Raw genomic sequence first — 12,881 nt, 5'->3', positions numbered from 1 at the left:
TAAAACATGAAGTTAGTGAAGAAAATCAAAGTGAGCTGCTGAAAACATGAAGCTGCTTTTATTTTCCGTCTGAACTCAGTCGCCATTGTTTCACAGTTCCTGAAATCTGACTCCTTAGGAACCGTAACTAAGGGGCGGAGATTAACGGGCTCATAGTGACTGCAGCCTCTGTGAGCTGTGATTCTTTGAGAACAGGAGAACAAAGAGCAACAACGTGAACGCTAAAAACACGTGATAATCACAGTATAAATGATCGATCAGGACCACTACAGCAGCGGGATGATAAACGGGAACCAGGACCCGGATTTTATTCACCAAGACCACTACAAGAATGGATGTAAAGGCGAGAATTATGCGTTTAAAAATAAAATTAAACATCAGGCCCCGGACCCAGATTTGATCGACCCGGGCGAGAACAAGAATAACCAGAGCAATGAGTCCAGCTTGTCCTTTGCTCCCAGCGATCAACAGGTCAGTGTTCAGGGTTTAAATTTCACTTCATAAACTAAATACCCGAGACCGTACAGTTACAGTGAAGAATATGGTTCAACAATGATGGAATTCTACATGTGTTGATTATATTTATACAAATACAACAGAATGATCTTAGGAAGAGTGCCAAAAGCAGGTCCTAAAAACCTAAATAATGTTCGTCAAAATGTTTTTGGACGACCATTTTGTTGCAGATATATCCAGAACAGACGCTGTTAAAAACACTCAGCTGGTGAGACAAGGAATTCAGAGATTATATGAAGGAATGTGATGAAATCAATTTAGTGGCAAAATGATTGTGAATTTAGGAATTTTTGAACCAAATTAAATAGGAAGAAAAATGAAATACAGTATAAAACTACAGCTGCAATTACAGAGTAGAATTGTTGAATAATATTTAAATGTTCTCTGTGAAGCTCTGTTTACTCCATCTTTCCTGGAAATTCTGGGAAAATGTAGTTTCTTTTTTTTTTTGCTTGCACACGTCTCTTCACTTCTTTTCCACACTCTCTGTTGCTCTGGACTGTTGATCCTAGGTCCTTAAAATCCTCCACCTTCTTCACCTCTACTCCCTGTAACCTCACCGTTCTACTTGAGTCCCTCTCATTTACACACATTATTGAAATAACTAAAACTCATTAATACGAAAAATTATTTAATTTGCTTGTTTTCACAGTAAGTTTATTGCAAAACTTTTGAAGGTTTTTATTTTAAAATGTGATTTTTCCAACACCAGTGTCTTATTTTATTTTTGTTTTCCCCAGTGTCCTTTTTATTTTATAATGCTGTTTTTTTTGCAGCACTGTTCAGAACTTCTGAGCTGAGTTTTCAGTTTCAGTTCGATTTTGAATCACAAGGTCCAGGACTTACCCCTTTGCCACTGGGGTGAATGTGAAAAGAAAAAACAAAGGTCCTTCATTTGAGATAATGCAGGGTCCTTTCAGAATTCTCTCAATCTCTTCGGCTCGTCTATGCTACACCATTTTGTTTAATGTCATTTGTTCCCCCTTTGTCCCTGACAAGGGATAAATGACAATTTATTTTTTGTCAAATAAATTGATCTTTCTTAGGAGGTCAACCCATTTTGGGGACGTAAATATTTTGGTCATCATACTCCATTACTGTCACCTTGTTTTTGCAGGTATGAAATGGAGATGTCATCCAATTTAAGAGGCATCTTGAGATAGAACTGAATTTGCCAAGTCTTATGAAGTATCAAGTCTTATGATTTATAGACATTTAAATGTATTTTATGAGTTTTAGGTTGTTCTAGCATGTTATTTCACACCGACTTTCCTTATATTTTTCTATAAAAACAGAAAGGAGGAAAGCATCTCGAATCTCACTGCTGTCAGCACTGCAACAAGACCTTTGCAACATCGCAGAGCTTAAAGATCCATCAACATGTTCACACTGGAGAAAAGCCATACAGCTGTGACCAGTGTGGAAAAGCCTTCTCACAGTTAGGCTCCCTGAAAAGACATCATCGTATTCACTCTGGAGAAAAGCCATACAGCTGTGACCAGTGTGGAAAAGCCTTCACAGTGGTAGCCTCCCTGAAAACACATCAGCGTATTCACTCTGGAGAAAAGCCATATAGCTGTGACCAGTGTGGAAAAGCCTTCAAAGAGTTAGGCCACCTGAAAAAACATCAGCGTATTCACTCTGGAGAAAAGTCATACAGCTGTGACCAGTGTGGAAAAGCCTTCAAAGACTTAGGCACCCTGAAAAAACATCAGCGTATTCACTCTGGAGAAAAGCCATACAGCTGTGACCAGTGTGGAAAAGCCTTCACAGATTTAGGCCACCTGAAAAAACATCAGCGTATTCACTCTGGAGAAAAGCCATACAACTGTGACCAGTGTGGAAAAGCCTTCACAGTGTTAGCCTCCCTGAGAACACATCAGCGTATTCACTCTGGAGAGAAGCCGTACTGGTGCGACCACTGTGGAAAAGCCTTCTCATGGTTAGGCTCCCTGAAAACACATCAGCGTATTCACTCTGGAGAGAAGCCGTACTCGTGCGACCAGTGTGGAAAAGCCTTCACAGAGTTAGGCTCCCTGAAAACACATCAGCGTATTCACTCTGGAGAGAAGCCGTACTCGTGCGACCAGTGTGGAAAAGCCTTCTCACAGTTAGGCTCCCTGAAAACACATCAGCGTATTCACTCTGGAGAGAAGCCGTACTGGTGCGACCAGTGTGGAAAAGCCTTCACAGAGTTAGGCTCCCTGAAAACACATCAGCGTATTCACTCTGGAGAGAAGCCGTATTGGTGTGACCAGTGTGGAAAAGCCTTCACAGAGTTAGGCTCCCTGAAAAAACATCAGCGTATTCACTCTGGAGAGAAGCCGTACTCGTGCGACCAGTGTGGAAAAGCTTTCACATGGTTAAACCGTCTGAAAACACATCAGCGTATTCACTTTGGAGAGAAGCCATATAGCTGTGACCAGTGTGGAAAAGCCTTCACATTGTTAGTCTCCCTCAAAAGACATCAGCGTATTCACCCTGGAGAAAAGCCATACTGGTGTGAACCGTGTGGAAAAGCCTTTACAGAGTTAGTCTCCCTCAAAAACCATAAGCGTATTCACTCTGGAGAGAAGCCATACTGGTGTGAGCAATGTGGAAAAACTTTTATTAGTTCAAGTGCTCTAACAGCCCATCAGCGCATTCACACGAAGAAGAAACGTTAAAACTGACCACTGTGGTTGAAGTCTATATCAGAAAGCATAAGGACCCACCAAGACATTACACTGCTGTAAACAGAACATGTCCACAGGTCCAAAACCCTTGAAAATGTCCAGCATTTTGATAGTCAAGGGCCTCTTAATTGCTGGTGGAATCTGTGGGAGAAACTGTGGCTTAGGAGGTAGAGCAGGTCAACTGGTTCTGATTTGAATTATCAATTGATGATGTGGTTATGATGGATTAAGTCACTTGTTTAAACTGGTGGTGATTGGTCAGTTTGTCTTAAATAGTTATTCAGCTCATAGATGATGTATTAGAAATTCACTGAAATGCTCAAAGGGGAAATGTGGTGTAAAAATCCCACTGACATGATCTTCTTCACTTGATATAGCTGGATGTCAGTCAGTGTGTGAATAAAACTCGGAAAGACATTTCTCTGGTGTGTGAGTCTTTATTAACACAAACTGTCTCCACAGATTTACTAATAGAAAATTACTTTTAGAACCCTGGTGTTTCTGGGTTCATAAACAATTTATATATTCCAGCTACTTTCTTAATCAGAGGCTATATCCTGTTTATTGTTTAACGTTGAGGCACTGCTGGGACTTGAACTCAGGATCTCCTGCTTACTAGACAAACACCAACTAAACCACAGCACCACCTTTGGCAAAGTTTAAAATATATCCATTATTCCACATCGTCTGAGTTTTCACAGACACAGGAAAATGCAAGAACTGATTTTAGCTCTTGAGCCTGGAAAGTTTAGAAAGACTGACCCTGTTCATATTTCCTTCCTTTCTCCTTGCTCCATTCTCCTGTTTCATAAAGGATTCATGTTTGTCAGCAATGAGACATAAAGACCTTGTTTGTGTGCTGTAGTCAGAAGCAGTTCATACAACACATCCAGGTAAATGAAAATAAACCAAGAGTTATTGTTATATTATATTTCACCATCCAAAGTCCAAATCCTCTCTGCAGAACAGCGGAAACTGAATTGAATTGAAAAATTGTGCACTATTATTAATATTATTATAATGTACAGTTCTTCTATGACTAGTGCATGTTGTGCCATGGAGACATGGCTTTGTATGTTTGATGTTTAGAACAGTGGAATAAAGTTGCAATGTGAAAACCCCCATTCAGGCTCCTCACGCTAAGCTATCATGGGTACCATTCCCTCAGCAGGCACATGAGAAAACAGTTGTTACAGTGCAGGATAATGCAGAATAATGGATATAAGAAGTGCCTGCTTTGGCCCTTGTTTTGTTTTGTTTTGCACTCAGTCATATGAATGGTAGGGGAAACACTGTTGGTCTAATTGCTCAGAGGGGTACAGGTTCAGGTTCATGTTTCTGGTGTCGTCTACAGATGTGGCAAATTATGGAGGTGTCAGAGGCCAAGGAGTGATTCTGTAATGCCCTTTAGATAGGAAGCAAAAGGAACTCATATGACTTCATTACCACAAAGGTCAATGTGATGACTTTGTAGCCAATATGTTAATCTTGACTTTTTAGTGACAGTGATGATGGCGGATTATTGAGACAGGGAGGAAAATGGTGTGTATCCAGTGAGGCTTTGAAGATAACACCGGTCAGAGCTGGACAGTGCTTCAGGGTGGAGCAAGAGACAGAATCTGGTCTGGCTGCCTTGTCTAAGTTTTGTCTCTTGCACACTCTGTAAGTTATTGTTGCTCTCCTTGATGGTGAGAGCCATTGTATCAGGGGGAAGTATTCGTCTTTAGTGAGGAGCTGAGCAGTGCTCAGAGCTTCTGCTATGATGGGAGAGTTGGAGTTGGAGTGAATGAGAGGAGCTGGGGGGGTCATGTTGGGACTGTCCCTTTGTCTTTCAAATCAACTAGAACTGATTCAGGTTGTTGGCCCAGGTTGTTAATGGCGTGTGGGTATTTCTTCTTAGTCATTTTAAGTTGATGATCTGTCTGAGTCCCTTCAGAGAGAAGCGCAGTAATAAGCTGAGAATTGTTTTTTGAAGTTTCTCAGCACAGCCGTTAGCATCCCTCACCTTCCTGTTAAATCTGTATTTAACTATTTAAAACTGGCCTTGTTGCCACTTCTAAGTGCATCTTAAGTTTCCAACCTTGGGTTTCTGAGTTTTGCTGTGAACCCGAGTTTGTTGTTGTAATTCACCCTGGTCGGTGACAATACAAAGCAGTCCTCACAGAAACTGATGCTGGTTGTCTCAGCCTCTGTGTACTTGTCCAGAAAAGATCCCAGTGTGTGCTAGACTTGATGTCTCTTCATAGGGTTCACAGAGTAAATTCTAGTCTGTGGTGTCAAAACAACTTTGCAGTGTCTGTTAGCTTCCTGTGACCATCACTGTATTGTTTCTGAAGTAACTGGCTGCTGCTGGGTAATGGGTGTGTAGGTGGAGGTGGGAAATACCAGCCTATGGTCTGATCAGTAGATGGGGGACATGGCACTGAAAGTTTTAAAGTTAAAGTTCTGTATTCTGTGGCAGGGAAGTTAATGAACTGATTGTCAGTGTTGCAGAACGAGACATGTTATTATAATCTCATGAAATAAGCATGAAATGAAATTCACACCATCTGTTGTTGGGAAGAAATTTGTTGTGATTGCATATTTTTAAATTCATGTTTTATTCACAATCACGTTTTCCTTAAGAGTAGAAGGAGGAAAGAATTTTCTCCTTCCTGCTTTCCTTTTGGCCCTGGTTAAAGCAAGACCAAGAGTCTCCACATCTGAGGTTTGGGCTGCACAAAGAACTAAAACAAGAGAAAAACACATTTTCAAATATAACTGCTTTAACTCAGATGTACTCAGATGTTAGACACAGCAGATGCTGGTGGTACACAGGAGGGACAAACATTTGACCAATGAAAAGCTGTTTCAGAGAGCGAGGGAGGTTGGTGTTCACCAGAGAGAAAGGCTGGAGATAAGGTAAAGGAGCTTTCAGACAGAGCTATGCTCAGAAAGCTGCCTGAGATCTGCAGCTTCTCCTCCAATGATGGATGATGTTGAAATCTGCTTCCCAGAACTCCTTAACTCCTCCTGCAGGAGGCCACCCACTTCCTCACTCTGAGGAAGTGTTCATTTGCACCCTGATATTCTTCTTTCTGCTTGCTGCCATTCTCAACCTGCTGATCATTATCTCCATCTCCCACTACAGGCACTGACAAACCTGATCAGTCAGATCATGTGACGTGATGTTCAGGATTCATTACAGAGTTTGTGTTGTGTGTGAGCTGTTGTAAGAAATATGGTTAGAAAAGAGTTGTAGTATCTGAGAATGTCAAAATGTTTATGTGAGGCCAAATTTGTGCACAAATCATATTTGACATTGTCAGTTATTTTCTACAGCTACAAATCTTTTCTACACATCTGCAAACTTTAATTTCTTTTTTTCCTCAGGTTTACAGAGGCCACTATAACACATAGGCTGTTCAATTCTTTATGATCATTTCAAAAGCTCCCAGCCTGATCTGAGCACACAGCAGTGGCTTCAGCCTCCTTGTATTTTGATAGACTGTTTTGAATGATTCTTCCTGCTGTTGTTGCAGAGTCGCTGTTTTTTATGACGTTCTTTTGTTTCAGGCAGCTTCACTCCCCAACAAACCTCCTCATTCTGTCTCTGGCTGTGTCAGACTTCATCATGGGTTTCCTTGTGATGCCCGTTGAAATATTTATGATGTGGACCTGCTGGATGCTGGGTGACCTCATGTGCTCTCTACTTCTTGCTCCCTATTACAGTTGTCTCTGTTACCATAGGAAATATTGTGCTCATATCAGTCGACCGCTATGTGGCAATTTGTGACCCCCTGCATTACTCGACCAGATTCACTGAAAGAACAATTACCATCGGTGTTTGTATGTTTAGGGGGCAGTTGTGGCCTAATGGCTAGGGAGTTGGACTTGTAACCTGAAAATTGCAGGTTTGAGTCTCAGGTCTGGCAGGAGTTGTCGGTGGTATAGAATGAATAGCCAGTACTCTGTCCACCGTCAATACCACGACTGAGGTGAGACCCTTGAGCAAGGCGCCGCAGCATTGGCTGCCCACTGCTCCAGTTGTGTTTGCATGGTGTGAGTGTGTGTGAGGCTTGTAGTTTGTATGGTGTCTGTCATGGGGAGGATTTCGGTTTTCCTGCTATTTTTCCTATGTACATCAGAATCAGAATCAGAATGAGCTTTATTGCCAAGTGAGTGTGCACACACACACAAGGAATTTGTTTAGGTACGGGGGGGGGGGGGTACTCCAGTGCAAACAGATATAAATACAACTGCTACAGAGGGTCAAACAGTAAACACAAATGCTACAGAAATGCTACAAAAAAACTAAAAGAAAAATGCACAGATAACCTGAAAAACAGGATGAAAGGGGGAACTAATTAGTGTGCAAAGAGCAAAAAGGTGCCAGTGTCATAGTGCAGGTGGTGGAAGGTGTGAGGATTTTACAACAGAGCAAATGGTCACCAACTTAAACCAATGTGGGGGCTGAATGTTTGCTTGACCCTTTCATGGTATGTGGTTCTGTCTGTTTTATTGGTTTAGTGTTTTAGGGTAGGAAGTTGTAAATAACTGCCAACAATTTGTTTCTTTGATGGTAAGAAGACTGAAGATAGTACCTGAACAAACGTGGAGTCTGTTCAAGATTAGTCCACCCCTTTCTTGTCAAAATGTATATAAACTGGTCTTTTAAGACAGACGGGAGAGGACTTTCTGCAAGGACGTCCTCTCCGGGCCCGTGATTAAACCTGAGATGATTCATCACACTTGTGGTTGTTTTCTGAGAATTAGCAACTCTCAAACTTAAAGAAATTTCTACCACAATTTGGCGACGAGGATGGGATGGACAGGCCACTGACCGGCGCCTGTTCTGGACCGAAGGAACCACCGGTGGTAAAATTTAAAAATGAAGGGAAAGTTCCGCTCCGACAAACGGAGGGCTGGAATCCCGCCTGAGGTCAGAACGGGTGGCGGACAGTGGATGCTCCATTCATTTGATAAGTGAGTACAGTGTTATGAATCATTTCTTGTGTATGTCTGTTAAGTGTTGATTTATGTTTTTGGTCTGCGTCAAAATGAAAAACCCTAGGTGTGTGTGTTTGGTAATCACGTGATCTTTGTAATCCCTCCTGGTAATGAGACCAGTGTGTCTGAGGGACAGACGCCAGATGATGAAAAAATAATCCTAAAAAACAAAAAACAAAAAAGAAGAAAAAAAAAAAAGAAACAACGAGAAAACCCCACTGGCTGAGGATTACAAACGTAAGTCTTCCTTCGGGAAGCCATATGGTTTATTAAGGAAATGACCCGTACGTGGAAAACATGAAAAATTAAGACAGTACTGAAGAAGTAAGCTCTGATTGTTAATGAGAAGTTCGATAATGTTGTTAATGTGAACTAAGCTGTTAAATGAGTACGCTATTGTCTATGAGGAGTAAGATGTTATTGTCTATAAGAAGTGAACTATTATTGTCTATAAGAACCACCTTAGAATTTGTCCCATATCATGAACTGGGCATATGAATGAGGTGATAATTTTATAAGCTTTGTGGTGACTCCTTCAGTGTCTTGTATGCACAATGTGTGTACAATAAGGGTACGTTGCTCGGAACGAAAGTGTCATACAAACTACCTGGCTGAAGAAAGTTACCCAAAGTTAGTGTTTGTCTGATAAGATTTCCCATACAATGAGATGGGAAGATCAGTGTGAATGAGAACTCTTGTGTGTGTGTTATAAGCCCAATGAAAGTGTAAGCACCAGCCCCAGTGCTAAATGATGGTAGATAAATGGGTTAAAAATGTGGTTATAGAATGTTGTTGAGAAGGAGAAGAGGAAGTGAAAGAAGGAAAACAAAGAAGGAAGAAATAAATTGGCACTCTTTTCAAGAGTTTAGAAAGGGAGGCAGAAATAGAAGTAAGAAAAAACTGCTGCAGAATTAAGGGTAAAGTTAGAGAAGTGATGTTGAGGAGAATAAGAAGGTAAAATTGAAATGTAGGGTGAGAAAGTAGAAGTTATGTGTTACAGGTTCGTCAAACTCCGATGGGGACACATCAGACCCACAACACAGCACCAGTGGGGTCACAACAATTCACCGCTACGATGGACACCTTGGATGAAGCTGTGCGGACTGCAATTCCTCTGAGAGTCTGCTGGTTTCAGATTCATGATACTGGACAAAAGGGGGGTGAGTTTCCAGCTGATTATTGCACCCGCATGGTGACTGTATTCGCTGCACACTCCGGATAATGCGGCATACTGTCACCTGTGGAAAACTGCATTAATAAATATCTCAACCTGGCCCAAGGAGCTGCGTCATGATGTCATGTGTCGGCTGGGAAACAAAGACTGAAAAATGTATGGACACATGTCTTACACGCAGAAAGAAACCGAGAGGAGTCAGACATGGACCGGGTAAAAAAATAAAATTCTCCGCTCACCAGCAGGAAACTACACAACCTCGCAGAAGGAGCCTGCGATCTCGACAGAACAATGCAAGGAGATGTCAGGGAAACCAAGGATTTGTTCAGAATAAGCTTCAAAGAGAACAGTTTCACACTTTAAAGGACATGGACACATATCCTATAACTGAATCAACAAAGACTGATGACATACAATTGAATGATTGGACCTCAGGAAACCCATATGATGACAGTGCTAAAGAAATACCCTGACTAATAATGTAATGTTTTTTTCCCTCTGATTGGTAATTATAATTGTGTTGACACTTTGTGTCAAAAGGGGGGAATGTGAGGATTTTACAACAGAGCAAATGGTCACCAACTTAAACCAATGTGGGGGCTGAATGTTTGCTTGACCCTTTCATGGTATGTGGTTCTGTCTGTTTTATTGGTTTAGTGTTTTAGGGTAGGAAGTTGTAAATAACTGCCAACAATTTGTTTCTTTGATGGTAAGAAGACTGAAGATAGTACCTGAACAAACGTGGAGTCTGTTCAAGATTAGTCCACCCCTTTCTTGTCAAAATGTATATAAACTGGTCTTTTAAGACAGACGGGAGAGGACTTTCTGCAAGGACGTCCTCTCCGGGCCCGTGATTAAACCTGAGATGATTCATCACACTTGTGGTTGTTTTCTGAGAATTAGCAACTCTCAAACTTAAAGAAATTTCTACCACAAAGGGAATGGTGGAGAGCTATGAGTTTAAGAGTTGGATGGCCTGAGGGAAGAAGCTTCCTTCGTGCCGGGCTGTCTTGATGTTTGGAGCTCTGAAGCGCCGGCCAGAAGGTAAGAGTTGGAAGAGGTGGTGGCTCGGGTGGGTGGCGTCCAGAGTGATTTTGAACTTCTTCAGCTGGCGCAGGAAGTACAACCTCTGCTGGGAGGTTTGGAGTAGGATGTGCAGAGGGGGGTGGGTGGGGGCATTTCTCCTGAAGTCCACAACCATCTCCACTATTTTGAGTGTGTTTTGTCCAGAATGTGCTGTTGTGGTTTTGTCCTGCTCATGAGAACAGACTTTATGTACAGATCCACCAGGGCACTCTGGGAAAACAGCACATATAAGGATATATGTTACAGTCATGCTTGCACATTATTTCTAAAATTTTAAGATCACTAGTCAGACGTGATTAATAAATTCTCACCTTATTCTTCTCTATTGTAGCTTTGTCTTTCTGAGTCGTGCAGAAGTCTAAACACAACCCTAGCATGGCCAGACTTGTAGGGCTCTGATCCAGACTCAATAGAGTGCTGATGTATTCATCAACCAGTCCAGGAATCTGTTAAAGACAGACAAAGTGTCAGACCAATCCATCTTTCCTGTCTCTCTTCAGTTGTTCTCCGCTCTAAGATCCATGGCTGCTTCTAGGTGTAAACAAATGGAATTATACTTCAATCCATGCCCAATATCACAAATGTCTCATCTGATTTTAAAGGGTCACAGATCTAGTAGTTTCTAATTGATTCTGAGTTTTTAAGACAATAGTCTACATCCCCATTCAGACAGCATTAATATTATAGGGAGAAATAACTGATAGAAGTCAGTGTTGAATTGCATCCAGTGGAAAAAACAAGACCTTCATCAGGTTTTCTATTATTTCATTTGTAGTAGTGCTTCACTATTAGTATCAGTATTACATTTCAAATAACTTAAATGTCTGCCCAAACTGGACTTGTACTACAAACAGACTAGCGAATTTAATTTATGCTTTTGATGGGATGAAAATCCCTGACCAGTGCAGATCATCTTGTCAGGACACCAAACCCCACATTAAGTGAGACACATAAACTGAATGAGTGGAGTGAATACAAAGGGCAGCTCAGTCTCATTATCAGACTCGTTCATCCCCTCTGACAGAGCCAACATGTATGTGTTTCTGTGCTGTGTATTTGATACTTACCTCCTGCCAGAGATGTCTGACATGCTTGAGACCAGATTTCTGAGCGGTGGTCTTGGCTCCACCCACTACTTCAGCCACAAGAAGGCTCTGTATCTCCACCTAATGGAGAGGACAAAACACCGTGAAGCCATGAAGTGATGCCAACAGCCAAAATAAAACTATGACTGTTGTCATATGTGGGAAAATTTGGAGCAATGGTGAAATAACACTTCCATGAGAACTGTCACACTCTGTATAGACAGTTTTCTTACACAGGGTCGATAACTATGAATGCGTAAGTCAAACTCTTTCACTAACCATTTTCTTCCAGATGGGTCCTTCTCTTTTCTCTGGGGCAGAACACACATTGGAGACCAAAAGGCAGGTCCAAGACAAGCCAATGAAGGCAGCAGAGCCTGTTCCTTTACTGTAAGTGTAATGAGACAAGCATGAGAGGGAGGAAGATAACCTGGAAAATATGCAGTCAATTTTTAATTAAGGTGATGTTTGTTTTTAATGTTTTTCATTGCCTTATCACCCAATCATAAATATCCTTCCTACTTTAACTTAATTCTGCCTCATATTATATAAAATCTTGCATAAACCTTTGAATAACATAATAACATTTATTTTGTTTAGAGTAAAACATATCAAACACATCTTCCATACTGAGAAATGTGCAATCTAAAGTTCTGAGCAGGACCTGGGCTGTCCAGTTTTGCTGATGACTCCACTGTTCAGCAGGCAGTGGGGGAGGCTGGTCACCAGGATGTCAGGCTGAGTGTCAGCCAGCTGGGCAATCACTGAGAGCAGCTCTCTGTGTGATGCCGCATCCCTGAGAAGCACACATACCCGTGTAAACATACAGGACAAGAATACACAAAGGATTCACAAGAATACAACAAAAAAAAAAAGAACGAAACCTCACATTATATTTGGTATGGTTTACAAAGTGACTGTGTACACCTACTGATATCTGTGTGGGGTGAGACAGAAGAGTTTGCATAGTCCTTTGATGGCAGGCTCTGGTAACTCTAAAAACGACAAATTAAAGAAGCATTAGTGTTGATTATAGCACCTTTTAACTACAGCATCATAGTGTGGGGAGGTTCATAACAAAATTTCTTACCTTTGCCCTTTAGACACTGTTTCAGCTCTCCAAATATCTCCCTTCGCTATTTCACACTGGCTGTAGTCACTTTCTGAGCAAATTTCTTCAGTGTGTCTGAAACCTGACAGACGTCTCAGTTACTATGAGGATTGCTTTAATGACATCAGTGAAGTGAATGGCAGCAGAGACGCTGTGAGTCATGATGATGTGGGACTACAGCTGTGCCACATATTGAATGTTATTGCTGCATCACCATAAGATCAAGATCGATCTCGATGACAAGA

The 12,881-nt window shown here is 41.5% G+C and overlaps 1 protein-coding gene and 1 long non-coding RNA gene across 2 annotated transcripts in view; one reads left to right on the top strand and one right to left on the bottom strand.

Moving 5' to 3' along the window:
* The first annotated feature begins 200 nt into the window (after positions 1 to 200).
* The window catches only part of LOC113138500 (zinc finger protein 208-like), a 43,808-nt gene continuing 31,127 nt past the window's right edge, over positions 201 to 12,881 (top strand). The window contains exons 1-2 of the mRNA XM_033325384.1: positions 201 to 471; positions 1,812 to 3,137. Coding sequence (XP_033181275.1) covers positions 250 to 471; positions 1,812 to 3,137 — 1,548 coding nt within the window. The 5' untranslated portion in view covers positions 201 to 249. The remainder of the gene's footprint in view (positions 472 to 1,811; positions 3,138 to 12,881) is intronic.
* Positions 10,579 to 12,779, bottom strand: LOC113138519 (uncharacterized). Its single transcript, XR_003296470.2, has 7 exons — positions 12,616 to 12,779; positions 12,457 to 12,520; positions 12,190 to 12,321; positions 11,805 to 11,913; positions 11,508 to 11,606; positions 10,752 to 10,886; positions 10,579 to 10,650 (listed from the first exon to the last, which is right to left on the bottom strand). It is a non-coding gene; the product is annotated as an uncharacterized LOC113138519 (long non-coding RNA).

Source organism: Mastacembelus armatus, chromosome 9, assembly GCF_900324485.2.
Source record: "Mastacembelus armatus chromosome 9, fMasArm1.2, whole genome shotgun sequence".
Classification (NCBI taxonomy): Eukaryota; Metazoa; Chordata; class Actinopteri; order Synbranchiformes; family Mastacembelidae; genus Mastacembelus; species Mastacembelus armatus.
Note: the sequence above shows the minus strand (reverse complement) of the source record. Positions and strands in the feature narration are given on the sequence as shown.